This window comes from Euprymna scolopes, chromosome 3, assembly GCF_053919585.1.
Source record: "Euprymna scolopes isolate OS-2025 chromosome 3, ASM5391958v1, whole genome shotgun sequence".
Taxonomy (NCBI): domain Eukaryota; kingdom Metazoa; phylum Mollusca; class Cephalopoda; order Sepiida; family Sepiolidae; genus Euprymna; species Euprymna scolopes.
In genome coordinates, this window is record NC_136484.1 from 106,884,240 (window position 1) to 106,907,400 (window position 23,161).

At 35.0% G+C, this 23,161-nt stretch overlaps 1 protein-coding gene across 10 annotated transcripts in view; it reads right to left on the reverse strand.

Annotated features, from left to right (window-relative positions):
- The window catches only part of LOC145257956 (tripartite motif-containing protein 2-like), a 443,500-nt gene that overhangs the window by 20,410 nt on the left and 399,929 nt on the right, over positions 1-23,161 (reverse strand). For all 10 annotated transcript variants that reach the window (XM_080115701.1, XM_080115702.1, XM_080115713.1 and 7 more), the window contains one exon: positions 9,214-11,460. In XM_080115701.1, the coding sequence (XP_079971827.1) occupies positions 9,214-11,460 (2,247 nt within the window). The remainder of the gene's footprint in view (positions 1-9,213; positions 11,461-23,161) is intronic.

Here is a 23,161-nt window from a genome sequence, read left to right on the forward strand (position 1 = left end):
ATAATTTTGTGTCATTTTACAGTGACTAAGATTTCCATAAGCTTGCTTTATGCGTTTATAATATTTGCAGGTGAAAACCTCTTTATCAAATCCTGAGCGTCTCAAATCTCTTGAAACTAACCAGTTTACATGAGCTTCAAGAGATTTTAAATATTCACTATTTGAAAGAGATTTTTATCTTGAAATATCCTTGTAGGATATGATTACATCACTGTGTAGAAATTTTAGCTAAACAAGTAAGATTTACTATTAAAAAATAAAAACCCTTCCATTTTGTTCTCTTTCTCAACAGACATATTTCCATTTCTTGCATTGTAATAGTTTTTTATGACTCCGCTGCAGATTTGGTGAGAGGCAACAAGCAGAGTAATGACAATCACCATCCCTTCTGTGGACATCAAGAGGTGCTGCAGCGACTACCAGCCAGCAAGAGCTTTGCCACTGTTACAGGCCTCAGACGAACTAGCATCCTTCCACCTGCATTTATGGAATAAGTCTGTCAAAGACAACAACAATAAGTCTCTTCGAAGGCTGAAGGAAGATCTCCTGACAAGTTCCGAACTCCCCCCCAGAAAGAATCGATAGCACTCAAGCAGTCCCAAGCAAAGATTGGCAAAACACGGTACATCTTACGCAACTGAAGCTATGTAAAGAATGTTTGACGCTTCTAATGTACAGACTATCATACACATCCTCAGGGACCAAGCGAAGCATGCTCTGATGTAGACCTTAGGGATGCCTTGGACACAGCCCGACAATGGATCTCGAAATAAAGCAAAATGTTATAATCTATACATTAATACGATAGCGTATGTGTTATTTTCTGTGTCATGCTTGCATCCGGGTTATTTAATTGCTATGTACTTCCATTTCTTGTCATAAATAATTTTACCAAGAATTCTTCATAAGTTTTGGTTTCGGTTTTGATTATAACTGATGGCACTTAAGTAATCTATTTTTTTTTTTTTTTTTTATAAATAGTTTTATCAAGAATTCTTCCTAAGTTTTGGTTTTGATTATGGCTGAAGGAACTCCAGTTATATATATATATAAGTTTTTATTTTAGTTTCGATTCAAGCTAATGCACCCAAGTCATATGGATATATTTTTATTTTTGAAATCGCAACTTTATAATATTTAAAAATGGGTAGAATATTAACTCTATGATAATATATATGAAATCTGCAAGAATTAAAATATCATATTTAAGCTTTAAAACCGGACTTTGCCGGGTGTTCATGCTAGCTTAGATAAATACTTTTACAGTTTTAACAAAAAGCTACAATAATATCAGAGCATCTCCATTTACACTGAACATTTACAGAATGCCAACATCAATATATTACATATGAATGAGTCCCCTGCAGAATTTCCACAGGTCCCGCTTGTGATGATGACTGTCTTATATTTTTTTTTTTAATATGACTATTTGTACATTCATCACAGTTGAGCAATATTGAGCTCAATCAAGTATTAAGATAGATGACCATTTGGAAATACCAGGTGCTATATGTAAAACCCAGTCCTAGTAGCCTTGTAAGCTAAGAGTTAACTACGAATCTGAGTCCCGAGTCGTTCATTGTGATCCGTGTTGACTAGACAATAGCCAGGGATGACAAATCGATTTTATATTTAAAAAAAGAAAGAATGAAAATGAAAAACACAAATAAAAATCAATTAAACCTTCAAACAGAAATCTTTTTAGCTCTTTTAATGTATCAATGACTAATGGACATCTGCTATCTGTCTGATGCTATTAATTTTTTTTTTATGTACTAACAATTCTACTTATCAAGGCCTAAAGGCCTCTTGAGGGTAAGGGTTATAAGTTTTATTACGATTGGAATTTGATTATTTAAGAGGATAGCTCAACAAGAAATTTGTTAACATTGGACTTGAAAATGACCATGTTTTCAACTGGGAAGTAGTCACGTAGTATCATGTTCCAGAGACAGTTCTTTGAAAGAAACTCGGCTTATGGAAGATTCATTTAGTTTTAGATACACAAAGAAAGAAAGGATAATTATTTACAGTGGTTGTAGCTAGACGAGTTTTTGTTGCAAATCTTTTGCAGGGAGAACCAGAGATTGGAACCAAGTCAAGCATCTACTATGAAAATAAAGAGTAGAGAAAGACTAGCAACCATTTCCATTATGAGAAAGAGAAGAAGAAATGAAGATATCCCCACTAGATTTCGAAGTCTGCCTTGTACTTTGTCAAGGCAGGAAAGGATTCTCTGAGAGCGCCCCCCCCCACCTCACCAATGTGGCAACAGTAGTCTATCTTAGGGTGTATTAGACTTTTATACAGGTAAAGGATTGCATCAGGAGTGAGACACTTTCTGCTTTTGGTCGATGTAATCTCCAACCTTCTTCAGGTGTATATTGTCGAACTCTGGAATGTTTCTGTTGAACTCTGGAAATTAGACCCGTGCCACAGTAGTGAGAGTACTTGGAAAAAATCAATTGCAAATATTCTCCTAAAAGTCGAAAATTCAATTCTCAGTGTGGTTGACCAAAAAATATAATTGCGAATTACTTAGGACCTATCCAGTCAAGACTGACGAAACGAGAGCATGCTATCCTTGTGAAGTAAAAGGGTTACGTCCAAAATTCCACCAAAATTACCAGAGTTCATCTAAAAGTCAGAGATTACATCGACCGAAACATTGTGAAAATGACACTCAAAATGAAAACAGTAATCCAAATAATACGAATAGCCAATTCTAATCTCAAAAATTCAGAAATGTAAGATTTGATATAAATCTTCCATTTTAGATTTGGAGTGAAGGTCAATCCAAGGAGGGGGGGGGGTCTTAAGTGATCCATTTATTCATTACAGTTGGGGGCAAAGTGAGGATCCGATCATTGGTGGTGAAAGAAGAGAGGCTTAGTTCTAGATGCATTAAAAGTAACTAGCCACCTTTTTCCCCCCATTGCACGACATGCTGCAGGTCAGAAGAGAGACAATATGATTATCAATGATCTTTGAAGTGTTGCAATAGATGGTTGTGTCTTCTGCATAAATGTCAGTGAGTGAGCTTAGAATGTGATTTGAGAGATCATTGACGAAGATCAGGACTAAGGTTGGACCCAGAATGGATTCTTGAGGCACACCAGCATAGATATGGGGCTATTAAGCCTGACATAGTGATATGGGACAGGAAGGAGAATGCGGCAACCCTAGTTGAAGTAAGCGTCCCTAATGATGCTGGCCTTAACAGAGCAGAGAGGAAGAAAATAAAATACCAAGAACTTATGTACGACATAAAAAGAAACAGGAATCTTAATATCAATCATATCAGTCATTGTAGGAACAACCGGGCTAATGCAAAAGAGTTTCAAAAACTATCTGGCGAATATACCAGATGAACCAAGTGCAAGAGAAATACAAACAATAGCACGTAAAGGGACGGTTATAATCTTAAAGATCTCTCGGTTGGAATAACTAAACTAACGGGAGAATGTTTGGCATCCGGTAGAATGCTCCATCCCCAGGAAAATCAAAGTGATAAGAAAATTAAAACTAATGTGCTTCAGACTTCTGCCCATTAACAACTGCTTTCATAAACTAGTGACGGTAACTAAAGGGATGACGACATGGACTGAAAACCTGGATGTTCCAGGTTCAAATCCAGTTTGTTCGACAGAAACATTTTCGTCAAAACACAAACTTGACCTTGTGCCTGACCTCCTGGATAGCAGGTAAATAAGACAAACCTAACACAGAGAAAGGATTTGACGCTGTATTATTGTAATATTCTTTAACGCATAATTCAAGGGAGGAGGGGAAAAGTTTATTATTATCTGTTGTCATAATATCACCCTCCCAGGCATTGCCTTCTATTTTTTTTGGGGGGGGATGCAGTTCAGTATCTGTTCGTTTGTTATGATAGCATTCTTTCAGTCCATTACATCCTTTCTAGAGTGAGGGGTAAGTGCATGCAACAAATAATTGTCACAATTGGTTGTTCATCATTATACCTGATATTCATAAACGACCTCCCTGATAATATTGTGTCCAAGATAGGTATATTTGCTGATGATACAACGCTCTATAACATGCACGAGGGAAGATATTGTTTAATTGTAGATATCACGACTGAGAATATCCTGTACCTCTACAATGCCACCATTCGCCCATGCATGGAGTATTGTTGCCACATCTGGGCTGGTGCATCTACCACTGGTCTCTCCCTCTTAGATAAGGTTAAAGAAAGAGTTGTCAATCTAATCGGTCCCACTTTATCAACTAAGCTCCAGCCCCTATCCCACTGCCGCAATGTTGCATCACAGTGCGTGTTTTACAAATATTTTAATGGAATGTGTTCTGATGAACTCATTTCACTTGTACCCCCTCGACATACATATCCCCAACAAACCCGCTTAGCAATAAGATCTCACCCCTAAATGTTGATGTCCCTAAATGCCAGAAAGCTTTTTATTCTAATAGTTTCTTCACTAGACTTTGGAATTCTCTTCCTGCTGCCTGCTTCCCTGGCTGTACTGATATGTAGAAGTTTAAATGTAACATAAACAAATATCTCGTTAATCTATCCTCGACATGACCTCAAATAGTAGCCACTTACGTCCAAGTGGTGATATGCTTTGTAAGGGGTGAACATGAGTAAAAAATTATAAAACTCAAAACGGTAGGATTTGTTACTCCCTACACTGATGATTGCATAAGCATGGATCACTGGTGTCTGTAGCTATAAATGAATAATTACTGTTTAATTATAATTATCAACTCCTTTAAGAATACTTAATGGGCACTGTCTGTAGAAAAAATAACTACAAGGCACTCAACTAGTATTTATGCAATGTTCACGACTTCCGCTCATTCAAACACTCTAGACTGTCTAATGTATTTGCCCGAATTCAGCAATCTTAATCTTTTTATTCCTGTGAGAAATTGGTGGCTCTGAGGTAAAGGCTTAGCAAATAAAGAAAAACGTGGCTTTGTGGCTGGGTTCAAATCTTATCACCGGCAAGAATTGTCATCCCCTACACTGATGATTGTGTAAGTATGAAACACTAGTGTCTGTGCATATAAATATATACGTGTTTTGACTGTAAGAAAATTTTTTTGTAAAAAGCGTCTGTAATTCAATCTTCCTTACAGTCAAAACACATAGAAAGTTGTTGAGAAATTGAATTACAAACAAAAAAATAACAAAATATTTAGAAATTTTAAAAGAATCAGAATCGATAATTGAATCAAGAATTTAGAACAGAATTGGTAATTGTATCAGAATCCGGAAAATTTTGAAACTTTCCCATTACTAGTCCAGATAGAGAAAGAACATGAAATAAATAATAAAACCATTGTTCATTTTATGCTCTGTTTAATCACGGACAAAAATGTTGACCACACAACCACATGTATTCATTCAACGAGTTTTTCATCTTGTTTCAAAGTCGAGGTCTAGATAGACCATTGTCGCTTTCGTCTTGTGAATCTTGCTCAATCAGGAGTAACAAACAAATCTGTTGCCAAGATCACCAGAAAAACGTCTGGATAATTCTATCACTGCAGTAGATATCTTACTCCTGATGCAATTCTCTACCTGCATAAGAGCTAAGTACAACCTAGGATGGAACAGCTCAGAACACTATACTGCCATAACAGGGTTCAAAACTGGCTACAAAATCTGGTAGATGATGCCCTTTTCTCTTCCCTGCAATCTCTTTCCCACAGAAGAGACATTGCAAGCCTGTCTCTTTCATTATTTTAAAGACAAGTGCTCGTCTAAGCTCCAATCTATGGCTCCTCCCTTGCCAAACTTTCATAAAAAATACCCGTCTAGCTACAACCACTATCAACAATTTCCCCCATTCTCTATTTCTGTCTAAATCTAAACGTGGATTCCACAAAGAAAGCTTCTTTCCTAGAATGGCCCACCCGTGAAACTGTTCTACTGGCCTGCTTTCCAGCTAAATGGTAGTCTTCAAGTCCAATCTAAACAAGTTCTAGTTGAGCCGGCCCCTTAGATAATAAATCATACCAAATTCCCACTACTAACGATTACTATGCTGTCGTCTCGATGACTAGTGTACATACAATAACCCTTATCCTCGAGTGGCTTTCAGACATTGGTAAGTGGTAACTCTTGTAAAAAAAAAAAATTTTTTTTAATTATTTTTATAAAACTATCGATTATTGATTGAATAAGAATTTTAATACACAAATTTTATTTCAGCGAATCAAAAGCACAGGAAATATATATTTTCACACCTCTTAAAAAAAAACAGACATTAGAATATTGGTACAGATCAATAGTTAAGAAAAACCTACGAAACATTCAACATAGGACTGAAATCTTTCACTGCATGATGAATCCTTTCCTCTCACTTGGAGCAACAAATTCAGACTGCTAATCTTGTTCTCTATCTCAAGAGGCACTTTTCATACGAAGAGACTTTCTGTCCAGAGTCTGCATGAGACTCGTTTCATACAAATGTTAAAAAAAAAAAAAAATACTGTAAAACGAAACGCAAAAGATTAGAAAAAGAAAGTGACTGCAAATACCCACATTAAAACAAATTAGAATAGTTTGCTATTTTGCCAAATTTGTTGTCTGCCAGCAATAAAATGTAATTATTTTTTATAGATCAATATCATCATTCTTTCTGATATTGTCCTTCCCTCTACAGTTTCAATAGAAGAAAGGAAGAATTCTCTGACCATGTTTCTGCCATGCTGTTCTTTTCTTTAATGAACACAAATATTGTATGTAGAGATAGTCGCAAAGGGAATTAGAATTTCGACACAAATTTTCCAGGTGCAAGAAAAGTTCTCTATTTTCTTCATTTACCACATCAGTTTACTGATAAACATTTAACTCCAAGATGTTCTCGCTTTCTGACCGCTACATCGACTGGCTGTCAATACACAGCATCAGACATAGTTGACTCTTAATCAAAGGAATAAGAGGAAAAGCCATCATAACTTTCCAGTTTCCGCACATCTTCCTTTTCTTCTTTTTTCTTCCAATCTCTATGCCTATATATGCATTCTGCTCCGTAACATCATGCCGACATCATGGTCTAAAATGCAGACTCGACATGCGAGTCATCCCTTAATGACAGAACCAGCCGAGGTTACATTTCTATCCAATAGAACAACCTACCAGAGGAAATTATGATGATGCCGATCATATCTAGGTCTAAAGTCACCCTAGACAAACATTCAGATATACACATCTTATCACTGTCTTTCTGTACATGGCTTGTTGTACTTAGCCATTTTTATTTTTCATCAATAAATTTGATTTGTACCGAACAAAATGGGGCAGTTGAGAATGCAATAGCTACAGTCGTTCATAATATATATACATAATATATACATGTTATAAACAGCTTAATTTTTGTGGATAGTTTTCAAATAAAATTTTAATCGATTATATATTTTTTTACATAATGGATGGTCCTATGTCGGGTAGCAATTACATCAGTTAGTATTAATCTTGACAAAGATCGAACTAAGTGTAGGTCAAAGTGGCATAAAGTTTGGGAAATAAAGCAGTTACGTATGAGGTTAAATGAGTCAAAGTTGACTTAAAACAAAGAAACACCAGTTGACATAATATATGCCATGGATATCATAGTTGATAGAGAAATAAAGGTTTCAGGGAAGTCTGGCTATGGAAGTAGCAAAGCTGTGGTAACTGAAAAGTAAACTTTGATAATTGCCAAGAGTGAAATGCACCCCCCCCCGCAAGGTTTTTGTTTGCTATGTCCACCTTAATAAGGTAGTGAAATAATTATTATAGAGAATACTAGCCAGTATGAGTTATTTCCCTCCAGTGTAGGCTTAAAACTACAACTTCCAATGAACTTAGGTTTTTTTGTAAAGTATTTTGGGGAGATGAAATGAATTCATGTGGCAATCACTATACGAAATTGCAATGAAAATTTTAGCGTGTTGCTTTAAAGTAAAGAATTAAGAAACTAATGAAACGCAAAATATTAGAAAAAGAAAATGAGCATAAATACCCACATGAAAACAATTTTTAGAAAAATAAAACGATACAATTTGACCTGGAAATATTTAAAGAAAAAGAATGCATTCTCAATAATACGGGTTGGCATTATTTCTATAAAAGGGAGTCACTCACAAGGAACCATTTTTTTTTCAATGTTAACACTGATTATGTTAATCCCTTGCATGAATTATGACTTGATTGATCAATAAATAATTTGTATAGCATTAATTTTCGATTTTGTTAATCAATCTGCTTGTAGAAGAGTGAAGACAAATCTTAAGTGTTTATTTAGAACTAGCCTGAATGCCCGGCGTTGCCCAGGTGTTTGGAGGTGTGTGTTGAGCAAAAAAAAAAAAAAATGTGGTAGTAGGCAGGCAGGCTCAAACTCGTACCTTGAAGGAGGAAAAGATTGTGAAAAAAAAAAAAAAAAAAAAAAAAAAGTGACATTTTTGCCAAACTGGAAGTGACGTAGGTTTAAATTAAGGCTAGACAATCGAAAAGAGGGGATGACTCGAAAATATCGGCGAAAAAAAGCAACGCCTCCCTGAAGAAAAGTGTCCAGTTGAGGGTGAAGGAATTAATGTTTTTGACCAATTTTTTAATATGTCGTCCGAAGGGTCGAGCTTCAAAATGATATCAATCTCGTGAAAATCTGTTGCCTCTGTTGAATGTTTTAAGCAGACATACCTATACATACATTTAAACAGACAAGTAAGATATATATTGTAGATTAAACGTATTTAAAAAAAAAAAAAAAAAAATTGCAGAAAAACCTTTATGATGTACATTACTGCCACAGAACAAAAATGTCATATTCCAAAAATTAATTAAATTGATTAGGTAGTTTTTTTATATTAAACCCCCCATTTTTTTTACGATTTTTAGCAATTTTAATAGTAAATTATAGTCAATAAAAGGCTGATTTTGATCTCGGTAGTTCGAATTGAGTTGTCCTTTTATTAAACGTGGTGGTTTTAAACAATGTCTTGATTAATCATAAAATTTGATTTTCTTTGTTTAAAAAAAAAACAACAAAAAACTACTTGATCAATTTATATGATTTTTGGAATATGACATTTTCACACTCTAATGAATATGTACATCGTAATGATTTTTCTGTATTCTTGCTTTTTAATTAGGTTGAATTCTAGACTTGCGCCAAATAATATATATATGTACACACCTAAAAAAATGTTTTTTCAAACAATTTTAATATTTCAACTTACCTGAATTCTGGAATTGCCCCAATCAGCCACCAGAATATTACCATGATTGTCCACGGCGACACCAGTCGGAGCATTAAACTGTCCGTTACCTTCTCCGTTGGACCCAAAACTGTACAGAAAATTGCCTTCGGAATTGAAGACTTTGACGCAGTGATTGTGAAAGTCCGACACAATAATGTCATTGTTCGTATTGATGGCCACATAGTGCGGCCCCGCAAACTGGTTGTCATCATTTCCTCGAGAGCCAAATTTCTGAATAAGTTTACCGTTGGACTGGAAAATGAATATGCAACTGGCTTTGTTATCGACTACAATAATGTGTCCATTTTTATCGACAGCCACCCCCTTTGGTCCCAGAAGCTTGTTACTTCCGATCTTGTTAATGTACTTGCCGTCCGGGGAAAAAACGCTGACCCACTTGTTGTCATAGTCTGCCACCAGGTAATTTCCATTCATGGTTACAGCTAGACCCGTCGGCCGTTGCATTTTTCCTGGACCCCGTCCTGGAGCTCCAAACCGGAGCTTGCAGTCACCAAGTGAAGTGAACACTTGAACGACTTGGTTGTTACTATCGGCCACCAAAATCTTCCCGTTGACCGAGGTCAGACCCTGCGGATTGGTGAATTCCCCTTTGTTTCTCCCTTTCACGCCAACTTTTAAAATGAGATCATCTTCAATGACGTTGCTTTTGCGATTTGAGCCATGCGACCGCGAGCTGGAAGGTCGCTTCGTGCCACGCTGCTTAACTGCGCTGGTTTTTGGAATTCGAGTCGAAGCTCCCAGCAAATCTCCTTCCTCACCGGCAGGTAAAGCTTTTACTTTAAATGGTGAGCTCTTGATGGGCTGCCCAAAAACTTTAATGAATAGTTCATATGTACCCTCTTTTGGGATAGAATACGTTATGTCATAAGTGCCATTCTTGTGGTCGGTAATATGTGGTTCAATAATAATGTCTTTGTTAAGGTTGAGCAACTCCGCTTCAACTGTGGAATGTCCAAGTTTCACAAGCTCACCTTTCCGATCCTTTGTTGTGACGGAGACGGTAGAGTATTTGCCTATGTAAGAGTACTTCAGACCATCACCTGTGGCTGTAGTTTCAAACCCGATAGCACTGTTGGTAATAATCTGACCCAAGTTCACAATTGACTTCTTCAAAGATTGGAAACAGGAATTATCAAATTCAAGAAACTCGTTCTCTTCAGGCTGGTAGTTAATATTCATCGAGCCAAGTTCCTGCAGCTTCTCCGTAACCTCTTTCTTCACAACAAGAATGGCGGTCTCCTTGCCATGTTCAAGAGCGTCCTCTGTCACTTCACAGCAATTGGAAATTCGAGAAAGCGTGTTTTCTAGCGTTTCCCTTTGTTTACTTAGTACTTCCTCTTTGGTCTTGTGGGTTTCAGCCAGCTCCGTCAGCAGTGAGTTCTTCTGCTGTAGCATCAGCTTATCCAATATATCGAAAGCATTGACAATGTGTTCTTCGGCTTCTTTTGCCTTTTGATTCAGCTTTTCTGAGACTTCAATGACTTCCTTAACCGATTTTTCAATGCCAGGAATCTGAGCCCTGGCACCAGAGATCAACCTTTGAAGGCCTGCTTTGTGTTCCTTTATAGCATCTTGCAACGGAACCGTCTTGTGGCCCACGTGAACAGCCGTGCATTCCTCGCATGCTGCAGTTTCACAGGCACAACAATAAAACTGTAACGATTTGCCCTCGTGACTAGGACACACTAATCTGTTCTCCTTATCCTCAGTCAAGGCCAGCTCACTGAGGCGGATGATATTGTGGACACTGGTTGAGGTATCACCATTAGAAGCACTCTCATTAGTCTGGTCAGCTGATGATTGACCCCCGTCGCAGCTGCTTTCAGAGCAGCGCTCACACAAGTAGTTCTCGCAGTTAGTGCACTTGCACATTGCCTTTGTGTTGTCCACGCAGGCAGTGCACACGTTGGTTTGTCGTAGGACGTCCATAAGGTTGGTTATGAAGAAGTTGGTTTGCAGTGCAGAGACACCTTCTAACGGGAGGATGGATTGTTGCCGGCAGATTGGGCACGTCAAGGAGAGGCTCTCTGGGGGAATGTAACTGATGAGGCAACGCTCACAAAATGTGTGCAGACACGGGAGGACCTTCGGATTCTGGTAACGGTCCAGGCAGATACCGCAGCTCAAAAACTCACGATGGATCTGCCGTACAACTGGACTGCTACTAGCCATGTTATATGGCAGTACACCTTGGGATAAGGTGACCTGAAAGAGAAAAGAAAAGATGAAGGGGTTAGTATAAGAGATAATTACTTATTTGTAACGATAGCTCATCTCAATTTAGCACACAGCTAAGATATTTATCTATGTATTAATACGATAACATGTGTGTGTTATTTTCTGTGTCAGGCTTACATCCGGGTTGTTTAATTGTTATGTAATTCCATTTCTTGTCATAAATAATTTTACCAAGAATTCTTCATAAGTTTTGGTTTCGGTTATAACTAATGGCACTCCAGTAACCTATATATATATTCATAAGTTTTTATTTCGGTTTCAATTCAAGGTAATGCACCCAACTCATATGGACATTTTTTTTCAAAAATCTTTTATGATATAAAAATCGATAGAACATTAACTCTATAATATATACGAAATCTGCAAGAATAAAAATATCATGTTTAAGCGTACTTTACAATCGGGCTTAGATAAATACTTTTGCAGTTTTAACAAAAAAGCTACAATAATATCAGTGTCTTCATTTACACTGAGCATCTACAGAATGGCAATATCAATATATTACATATGAATGAGTCCCCTATGGAATTTCCACAGGTCCTGCTAGTAAATATATAAGAGTGTAAAAGGCCACAGCAATCTAGAATACCGAGATATTGAAGTGATGTATCGTATGAACAAAAACAGATGGAGGGCTCATAGATTTTGTGAATTTTTGTATATCTATTCATTTTTAAAAACCGATCACATATATAAATCAGTAAATATGGACTTACTGTTTGATATAACCATGGTGGTAAATACGTGATCGATTTTATTAAAAAAAAAAAAAAAAAAAAGTGAAGTACAGTGAACGAGGCATAAAAAAAAATGACTAAGATCAGTATTTGCCCTCCCCCCATTTAGTCCCAAAAGTTCCCAGGGGATGTCAAATCCTGGTGAAAATGAACAAACAGTGCAGTTTTAGGCCTTAACATTTGTAAATTTGAATTCTGCACCATGCAAAAAAAAAAAAAAAACTAAATCCATCATTTGCCACAACCACTCCCATTTAGCCCCAAAAGTCCCCAAGACCTTAACATATTTAAATTTGAGTTCATCACCATGCAAAACTGCTAAATAGACATACACAGAAAATTTTGGACAAATATGGTAAAATAGTTCCAAAAATGGAGTGTTTTTAATAGACCTAAAAGAGCCCCTGGGGCACACCCAAAAGTTATTGTGAAGTATAGACAAACAAAAGTATACAGAAGTCAGTTACAACTTTTCAGAAAGTTTTATAAAAATCCAAGGCATCAATTTTTTTTTAATAAAAACACAAAAGTGTCAATTTTAGCCATTTTAACCCGAAAGGCACCTCTAGGGGATGGGATGGCGGGGGGGGGGGTCAATCAAAGTTTTCTCGGAAACCTGTTCTGTTACTGTTTTACTCATTGTTTAATGTTTGTGTAAAATTTCAAAAAATCCCAAGACTTAGTTATTGAGAAAAGTGTAGGCGAACGAACGAACGAACAGACGAGTGAATTTATAGTTCCACCCTCCTTTTGTTGGGGAACCAATAATAAATATACAAAAAGATACAAAATCTACAAGACCGTCATTCATTTGTCTCTTTTTGTTCATACGTCACATCACTTCAATACCCGATATTCTACACAGCTTTTTATACTTATATTTGTGCAATGCTTCAAGCAAACTACCTTCCACTTTTATCTATAAATTTGTGTAATTTATTGCCCAAATAGTGAGATTAGAATGCCAAACTCATATTCAAAATAGAAAAACAGTAGCTTTACTGAACCGGTGTAAATACTGATCAACCGACGTCTTAAGGTTGACTAATTTGTAAAACTGATCAGTAATCCTTGTAACACATTCTCTGCGGTTTTAAAACGAATAAATAAAAATCTTAATAACAATATGTCACAGAAAAAAGATATTGTCTGCATTTTTTGATGAAGACTCTTATACGAGTCGAAAATTTGTAATCTAATATATAAATGACTATATGTCTGTCTATCTGTCTGTCTCCATATTTTCAAACTCTATCTCCTCTGAAACTAAAAGTCGCAGAGCGGCGCTAGGAGCCTCAAATGATTGGATCTTTTATAGACCATTCTTTCATGGGTCTTTAGCCAGTTAAAACTGCTTTTAAGGGGTCAAAAATATATCAAAATTGAAAAAAATCATTAAACATTTTGTACATTCATCTTAGTTTATTTTTTTATCGGTTCATATGCGTGTCACGTTGGTACAGTGGTAACGTCACCAGCCTTGAATGCTACAGTTTCGGTTTCGATTCTCACGACTCTATAATAATATATACGAAATCTGGACAAATTAAAATATCATATTTAAGTGTATTTTACGCCCGGGTAAAGCCGGGCGCCACCCCCCCCCCCCCCTTCGTTAGTTTTAAATATTTTTACTTAAAAAAAAAAAAATAGAAATCTGCATTCTGATTGATCACTGAATCGTCTTCAGTTACGATACTTTCAAAACACTGGAGATATTCAGAAAACTTAAAAATGAATTACATTAATATTTACTCAGTTTAAATATGTTTAACTAGCAGGAAAATCTGGCGTTGTTCGGGATTGAATGAGGATTACTTTATTTTTTTTCATTATGTTCATAGCACCATATTTTCTATTTTATTTTACTGTCCCCCACTCCTTCAGTTTCACACCCGATACAATCGGAAAGAGTTGAAATGTTGGAAAACTCTGAATTAGTGGCTTATACATATCAATGAAATTTCGTGAATTTTAAGATTCTATTCCCATGGGTCACTTAAATTTGGGAAGCACAGCGAGTTTTGGGATTACTTGCATTATTTTCTCCAGGAAATTTTATACACATGATTTAAATTTCATTCTTTTAGTCATTATGAATGTATTTGAAGAAGAAAAGAATATCGGAATGTCATAATTTCATTCGAAGACAGCCACTACATATTTTCTCATTAAAGAAAATACATGAAACATTTGTTATTTAACTCATAGATTTTCCAAGATTTATATAAGGTACTAGCAGATGTATCCGGCGTTTCCCGGTAAATTCCTTAAAAAAAAAAAAAAAAAAAAAAAAATGAAGTACAAAAAAAAAAAAAAAAAATGAAGTACAAAAAAAAAAAAACGGAAAGAAACTGAGACATGTGCATGCGAGTATTATGTTTTTTTCTAAACCGTTCACTTTTTGTAAGTAAAAAAAACAAAAAAAAAAAAACACTCGAACTGAGATCAAAACCAAAACGTAAAGACAGCGAATCAAGTACGGTAACCATTAGGCCAGCTTGCCACGATATTTAAAGTGTTTTCAAACCTATTTATTCTTAATATAAGGAAGATTTCATTCATGCAGGCGTAGTCGTGAAGCAGTTGATAAACAGATAAATATTCAATGACCCTTAAGCACCAATTTTTCAATTTTTACTTCTTAGCAGTCCTTCTTCCCGGAAGAAAGCCAATTAAAGAGTTTTCCACATGTCTGAATATTCTATATACCAAATTTAAAGTCTGTTGATCAAAAATTCGTTAAGTTTATAGGCTGTGAATTGTCCTCTCTCACACACACACACACACGTTTTCACTTTTATAAATATATAGATTTATTGTTTTTTTTTTTAGATTAACTCAACAGTTAAAAACCACCTCTTTGCTAATTGCTTCAGTGTAAAGGGATTTCTTCTTCCCAGACATAACACAACAGATGACATGTAGTATGTTAATAGAGTGTACCTATTTACTATGCCTCCCCACGGGACAGAGTTAGACACCAGGGTCGTTTTTTAACGTGGAGAAAAGGTACAAAAATAAAAATTGTCTCAGTCGTGAAGGATTTCTCCTCCACCGAAAGAGAACAAGAAATGGAAGTGCAGCATCTGGAGAACAGATACTACACTAATAGAGGGTAAATGATCGCAGTTTATTCTCAACCGTTCTCTCATCATTGACTCCCTCGGCGTTATGCATTTCTACATTTAGTCCCTACTTGAAAAAAAAAAAAAAAAATCATAGCCATCATAAAGTGACAGAAAAACAACAAGGCTACAAAAGAATCTTTTTATTATTTAAAACTTTAGATTTTGCATAAAAATAGTATTATACATTCATACCACAAAAAAAAAAATCCAAACTTTTTCTAAATAGAAAATTATAAAGTTCATTTGTATTGCGTTTCTTAGACATGACCAACCTGATAAGAACAAAATTATTTTTAAATTATTAGGGACTTCAATTATTTACCCCTGACTCTATACTTTTTTTACCCTTAGGGGTAAATTTAATCCTGGTTGAGAACCTCTGGCTTAGTTGTTTCGAGTTATTTCTTTTATAGCAAAGTCCATAATATGAAAGAATGCTTTCACTTTCAAATAATAACGATTAGCCTATCATTTCTAAAAAAATAAAAAAAAAATTAAAAAAATACCATATCAATAATTTACGCGATTCAAATAGGATTTGCATTACTGGAAGAAAAATTACACCCAAAGAAATTTGTTTATGCATGTGCCTTTAAATTGCTAATGAGAATTGTAAGTAATATCCCTTAAGTTGAAATTCTACTTCTTTGAGCGATTACACGCAAACAGCCTGAAAAAAGATGAAAAAAAAATTTTTTTTTAATTTATATATTATAAATTTTATATAGGGGATCACTTTGCTATATAAAAGTAGTGTAAAATGAGCATCCACTTAATGATAAATTAAAATGTATAACAGACTAGTTTTGCAATTTTGAGACAGAAAATTCAGGTGGGAATTCTTTTTTTTTACTCATCAAAATTCTATTTTTTTCATCTGTTTTATTAATGGACGGATGTACTTTTTAACGATTTTTTACATTTTCTTGGGTGGAGGGGCGTATTTTTAATTAAATTAACGACTACAAAAGAAAAAAAACGACTATGATCGAAAATACTCGTTTTGGCTAAGTAAAAGTGACCATAACGCTTGTTAATGAATTTCAACAAATAATCTACACAATACGACGCAAAATGAGTCATTATATATATATATATATATATATATATATATATTAGCGATGGGACGATTCCAATATCCCCCCCCGGATTCCAATACCATTACGAATTCCGTTATAAATTCCAGATTCCTATTCCTTATAAATCTCTAAATATTTTACTATAAAGTTGTTATTATTCCCTGATTACCGTAAAAACATTTTAAATGTTCATGTTTTTCCAAATGTAAAGAAAAAAAATTATTGGAGGGTTAAGCTAAAGATTTTAGTTTTACTGGTAGTTAAAAATCAATAAATATTTATTGTTTCGTTCTTACTGCCAATAATGAAAGGTTTTGTTTTAAACAAAATCAAATAAAAAAAAAAAAACAATTGGAGGAATTTTTAGCATAAAAAAAATAAGCAGATTCTGATACTGATACCCTCAAAACGTCTCAATTTTTCTGATTCTCGATTCCGATTAATCATCCCAATATATATATATATACATACATACATACACACACACACACACACACAATTAGTTCTATTCTTTTTTTTTTAACTTTTACTCTAAACCTACTCTAACAATGAACTAATCCTAACTATAAACCAAGTTGTAGTTTTCAAAGTCGATTTGGTTTGATTCATATTGCGTAGAAGCATTAGAACTTGATTCGATTTTCTCCAGAAGTCGAAACTGCTTACATCACAACGGCAAATTTATGCATACCTAAAACGCCTTGTTTATAGTTAAATCATTAATTTAGAGTCCCCCGCTCAACGCCTGAACACAGGTCCTGTTAGTGTGTGTATGTATATATATATATATATATATATATATATATATATATATATAATTTCCTTCCTGTATTCTATAAGACTTGAAACCACTAGATTCACCAATCTAATCTAATTCATTTCAATACCTCAAAGTGTGTATATAAGTATCTATTATTACTGAATCTGGTTAGCAGCAGACAATTTGCAATCGATTTGAGCAGGCAAAGAGTTAAAGCTAAGACTAAAAACGCAGCAGCGGCAGCAGTCGATTATTGCACAACGTAGAGAATCCATACAAGACAGGCTATTATTACTCTTCTCAATATAAGCCACACACACTTACTATGCAACGGCGTTCACGTCATTGTTGATGATGGCTGGAGAGGAAAAAGTAATGGAAAGAAACGGTATCAGAAAATATTATTTCCGGGGATTTATTTGCAGACACAAAATATTTTCTTGTGCAAAAGAGAAAACGAAACAAAATCAATGTTTTGGTTTTTGTTTCCATTTATTTTGTGTGTCTATTGGAAAGAAGATTGAATATTTCTTTCTTCCGTTTATTTTTAAAGAGGAGGTGGTATTAAGGTATTCATCAATAACTGCTTTTTTTCTTCTTAATTTTAAGCTTGTTCATCGACAGCGTTTTGGTATAACATTTCTAAATGTAAAGAAATAAATAACAGATGAAAGCATAAGAATTCAGAAAATATACTGATATATATATATATATGGGAGAGTTAAAGGGAGAGAATAAAATCAATACTTTAAGAGGAGACCTATCGGGATAATACAATAATTTATTTTGCTCCTAATGTAACTATCGCTATACGTCGCATCCCTATTATATTAGCTAGCATCTTCTCTACTCTTCTGATGAGAAACATAAAGCTTCGAAATGCCATGGTATAAAGAGTTACCACTTACCTCATATCCCTAATTGATGTATACCTTCATTAAATAAATGAATCTCTCTCTCATATATATATATATATATATATATATATATATATATATACACACACACACTAGCAAAAGTACCCGTCGTTGACTGGGTACAAAAACAGCCTACAGAAAATGGACTCTGATTTATGAAAGTATGATAGGTTATGAAAAGGAAGGGTTGTAAAGAGATAGCTTCGAATTTGGGGGTATCTAAACCAAAGCAAAATATGATGAAAGTAAAAATAAAATAGATAAACCTCATAATTTATTATACCATACCTGTTCACACTCAAACACTTATCACAATATTCTGTGGATCTATATTAAAAAACCTTGTTAAACTTTGTGACATATTTCCATTCTATGGAGGTCAGGCGCGAACGAACACCCCATAATTTTATTATACTATATTTCTTCAAACTGAAACATAATTATCAAAGTATACTTACGTAGATATATATGAAAAGTCTTTATTAAAGTTCCTAAAGTGCCTATTTCCATTCTATGGAGGCCGGGCGTGAATGCAGACCACACAACTTTATTATACCATCCTTATTTAAGTTAAAACATACTTATCAAAGTATTATGTACATCTATATCAAAACACTTGTAAACGTTTTTTTTAATTTTTAAATTTTTTATTTTCATACTTTGTGGACCAGGCGCATACGCAGACCCCACAATTTTAATGAATCATCATTATGCCAGATCAAACATACCCATTCCTGTATCTCGAGATATCTTCTATCATTATATGTGATCAGTTTTCTATAATAGTCAACCATATAGGAGCCTATTCGTGACCAGACACACACACAGACGTTCAGCTTTATAGTATATATATATATATATATATATATATATATATATATATATATATATATATATATATATATGCCAGACTACAATGATCATAGATGTGGTTTCTAATCTTGGCATGGATAAACTTTGTAAATTGTTGGTTGTTTTTGTTTTATGGCATATCAACCCTTTTCAGGTTATTTAATGCCGAATCCAGTGATTTTGAAAAAAAATTTTTAATAGAATATAGTTGTTTTTGTTTCCAAGTCGCTTTCTATTTAACCTATAATTGGGATCCTAACAGGTACTACCACTCCAGGTCAGAGTGGACCTGGGAGTAATGGCAATTAAAGGGTGGCTCCACACTCCCCAAAGCCCGCAAGCTGGAGCCTCACCATTGGATTTAGTTTAAGGTCATATCCAGGATCCTGAGTTGTAAATGATGAAAGAGCTGTCTAATTATATTTTAGACACACGCATACATATTAGTGATAGGACGATTCTAATATTTTCCCCGGTTCCAATATTTTTCCAGATTCTGATACAACTACCAATTCTAATTCTTGATAAATCTCTAAATATTTAACTTTAGAGTTGTTTATTTTTCCGCAGTACTGTAAAAACATGTTAAATATAAAATAAAAGACAATGGAAAAAATCGTTTTTGACATCGGGGAATAGGTACAATTTTTTCCGACTCTGATACCGATTCTGATACCCAATCCAGACTAATATATATACCTATGTTGTGTGTATATCTGTATATATAATGCCCTGCCTTTTTGAATTTTACAATTATACCAAGGATGCTCCATTTTCAAATCTATATTGAACCTCAAATAAAATCTTTTTCAATGAATATCTAATGAGTAATATCTTTATTTTTACTTATATTTCTACTTGGTCCATTTAATTATTTGCACAATACTCTCATTGTCCCAATTTAGAAAAAAAAAAAAAAAACTGTTCCCACTTTTTTTCAAATCTTTAACTCACACCTAACGTTGTAAATTTAAATGTTAATCATTGATTTTTTTTTTTTAACCATAGATTCGATGCTGAATCTAAAACCCTACAATGTTGCATATTGATCCTTGTTTTGGTGTCAACCTGCCTCCCATTGGGCTGCTGATGAGATTATAAACATGATATCGTCTCTGCAACGATCGTACACTATCTCTGGTTGTTTTTATTTTTTTATCTAAATATTTGAGTCCCTAATTAATCAAGCTCTAGTCCACCATCTTACAGCTGCTAAACTTCTTTCAGACCACCAATATAGATTTAGGCAAGCCCGTTCTACTGCAGATATTCTAACTAATCTCTGAACGTTTATACCAAGGCAGGGGAGGGGAGGGCATTAGACCTTGATATATCTAAAACTTTTGACAGGGTATGGCACGATGGTCTTCTGATGAAAATAAAATCCTATGGTATTACTGGACGAATTCTTAGCATAATTAGATCCTTAAATGAGAGAAGAATCCAAGTTGTCCTCGATGGGTGTACGTCCAAAAAATTTGATATAAATGCGGGTGTGCCTCAAGGATCGATTCTTGGACTTTTGTTATTTCTGATATTTATAAATGACTTACCTGATAAAATTGTCTGAGATAGGTATATTTGCCGACGACACCACGCTCTATAGCAGGTACGTGGGGAAAACTAATGAGCACATATATCAGGTAATGGCCGAAACTCTAGAGGAAGACCTTCAGTCTGTAGTGGAATGGGGTCAAAAATGGATGGTAATGTTCAACGCTGCCAAGACAAAGCTCATTTCCTTTAATAATTACATGAAACCTAACCAACCACCAATAGCTAGAGATACTTTACCTGAGAGCACTTCGTTCAAGCTCATTGGCTCAACATTCACAGGAAACACGAGTTGGAATAGATACATCGAGATTATTGCTAAGACTGCTGTAAAGAAGGTGGGCTCTCTCTATCATGCTAGAAAGTTACTTATGCCTGAAAGTATCCTGTACCTCTACAAAGCCACTATTCGCCCATGTATGGAGTACTGCTGTCACATTTGAGCTGGTGCATCTGCTACTAGTCTCTTACTCCTGGACAGGGTCCAAAAGAGTTGCTAACCTAATAGGTCCTGAACTGTCATCTAAATTTCAGCCTCTGTCCCACTGACGAAATGTTGCATCCCTCTGCCTGTTTTACAAGTATTTTAATGGTGAATGCTCTGACGAACTACAAGCCCTTGTACCCCCCGACGAAAATATCCCCGACGAAAATATCCCCGACAAACCCGACAAGCAGAAGTCCCACCCCTACACAGTTGAGATCCCTAGATGTAAGAAAACCTTTTACTCTAATAGCTTCTTCCCCAGAACTGCAGGACTTTCGAATTTTCTTCTGGTTTCTGGCTTCCCTAACTGTACTGACATGCAGAAGTTCAAGTGTAATGTGAACAGACATCTTGCTGCTAAACTCCCTACATAGTACCCCTGCAACTTATGCCCCTGATAATAGCCTTATTTGGGGTGAAAATATAATTTAAAAAAATTTCTTGGACATGTAAATGAACTCAATGAAAAAAGATAATCCAATTAAATCTATTAACAAAAAAATGGATACATTATAGACGTGGGCGAGGTATTGTGTTAAACTTGAAGCAGGTTGATATGCCATAAGACATCATCATCATCATCAGTCTAACGTTCATTTTACATGCTGGCATGTGTTGGACGATTTTTAGAAATTTACTTTCAACCTAGCCTCTCTTTGGCCAGGTCTTTCTTTATCCCTCTTTCTCTCAAGTTCATCCTGATCACTTCCTCCAATATTTTCCGTGGCCTCCCTTTGTAGGCTTACCTTACTACCTCAACTGTTCTGCATCTACTAACCCATGAACTCATCTATTCTTTCAACGCGATCATAGCATCAGTCTACTGTTCTGTATGCATCCTCCTATATGATTCAGATTTAATCTTCCTCTGAGCTCATCAACCTATCGTTAAGACTCACATTACAAATCCATTGTATCATTCTCGCATCATTTCTCTCCATGCAACACATGTCCTCAACCATCACTTATCTAGTTTCACTTCCATACATCATCACACTGCATACACATGCCTGATAGATTCTTCCCTTTGTCAACAGAAGCAATGTTCTCCAAGTGGGTAATGGCAAAAGTTTCCTGAAAATCACACTAGCACCTGATCCTCCCGGTGCTCCAATGGAATCACAAAAATAACAAAATTTGTCAACAATCTAACTACCTTCTCCATCCACATATAATTGCTCCACATCAGAGTTCTCATCCATCTTCATTCCCTGCACACAAACTGGTTCTTATCTACTAGCCTTCCAGTAATTTCACTTCTCGTGTATCCAACGTATGCAAGTTAGTGTTGGGATGATCAATTGGAATCGGAAAAATCGGAACTTTTGTGAGTCCCAGAATCGGAAAACTTTGTGCCTAGTTTCTGATTCCAAAACAATTCCTTTAATTATCTTATATGATAATGTCTAAAACAAAATTTTCCACAATGATAAAATAATATTTATTAATTTTAAACTAACAGTAAAGCTAAAATGTGTTTTTTATCTTTGAGAAAATATATGCGCATTTAACACCGTACTTTGGGGTAATTGCGCCAACTAAAAAAAGTGCTCTTTATATGTGAGATTGCCAAAAGAGCACTTTTAGCTAGTTGGCGCATTTACCCCACAATACAGCATGTGTTTTTATGATAATTGGGACAAAATAACTTTATAGTTAAATATTTAGAGATTTATACAGAATCAGAATTGGAATCGGTAATTATATCAGAATCAGGATAAATAATGAATCGTCCCCTCACTAATGCAAATACCACAAAAACAAACTAAATAAACAATGCAATATGAATATTAACATGATTTAATTTTTAGTTATTTCTGAACTCTCTTATTTTTAATAGACTGTCTTACATGAAAATGTCCTAATTTTTAGCAACCAGCATTGCTATAAAATTAAAAAAAAATTTTAAAGATGTATAAAGTCGTATCATCTTCAGAAAAATCAATCAATAAAGACTCATCTAATCTTCATTTTTTCAAATAGTTATGATTCATTAAGTCAATTAATCTAATTATACTTTGCTTAATCTACAGTTGTCCACAGTTATATCATACTAGCAGGGAGACCTAACGTTGCCCGGAATTGAAAGATATATATGTCGGACCTTTTGGCTTGTGTGGTAATAAAACTTCTCAAATGCACATGATGCTA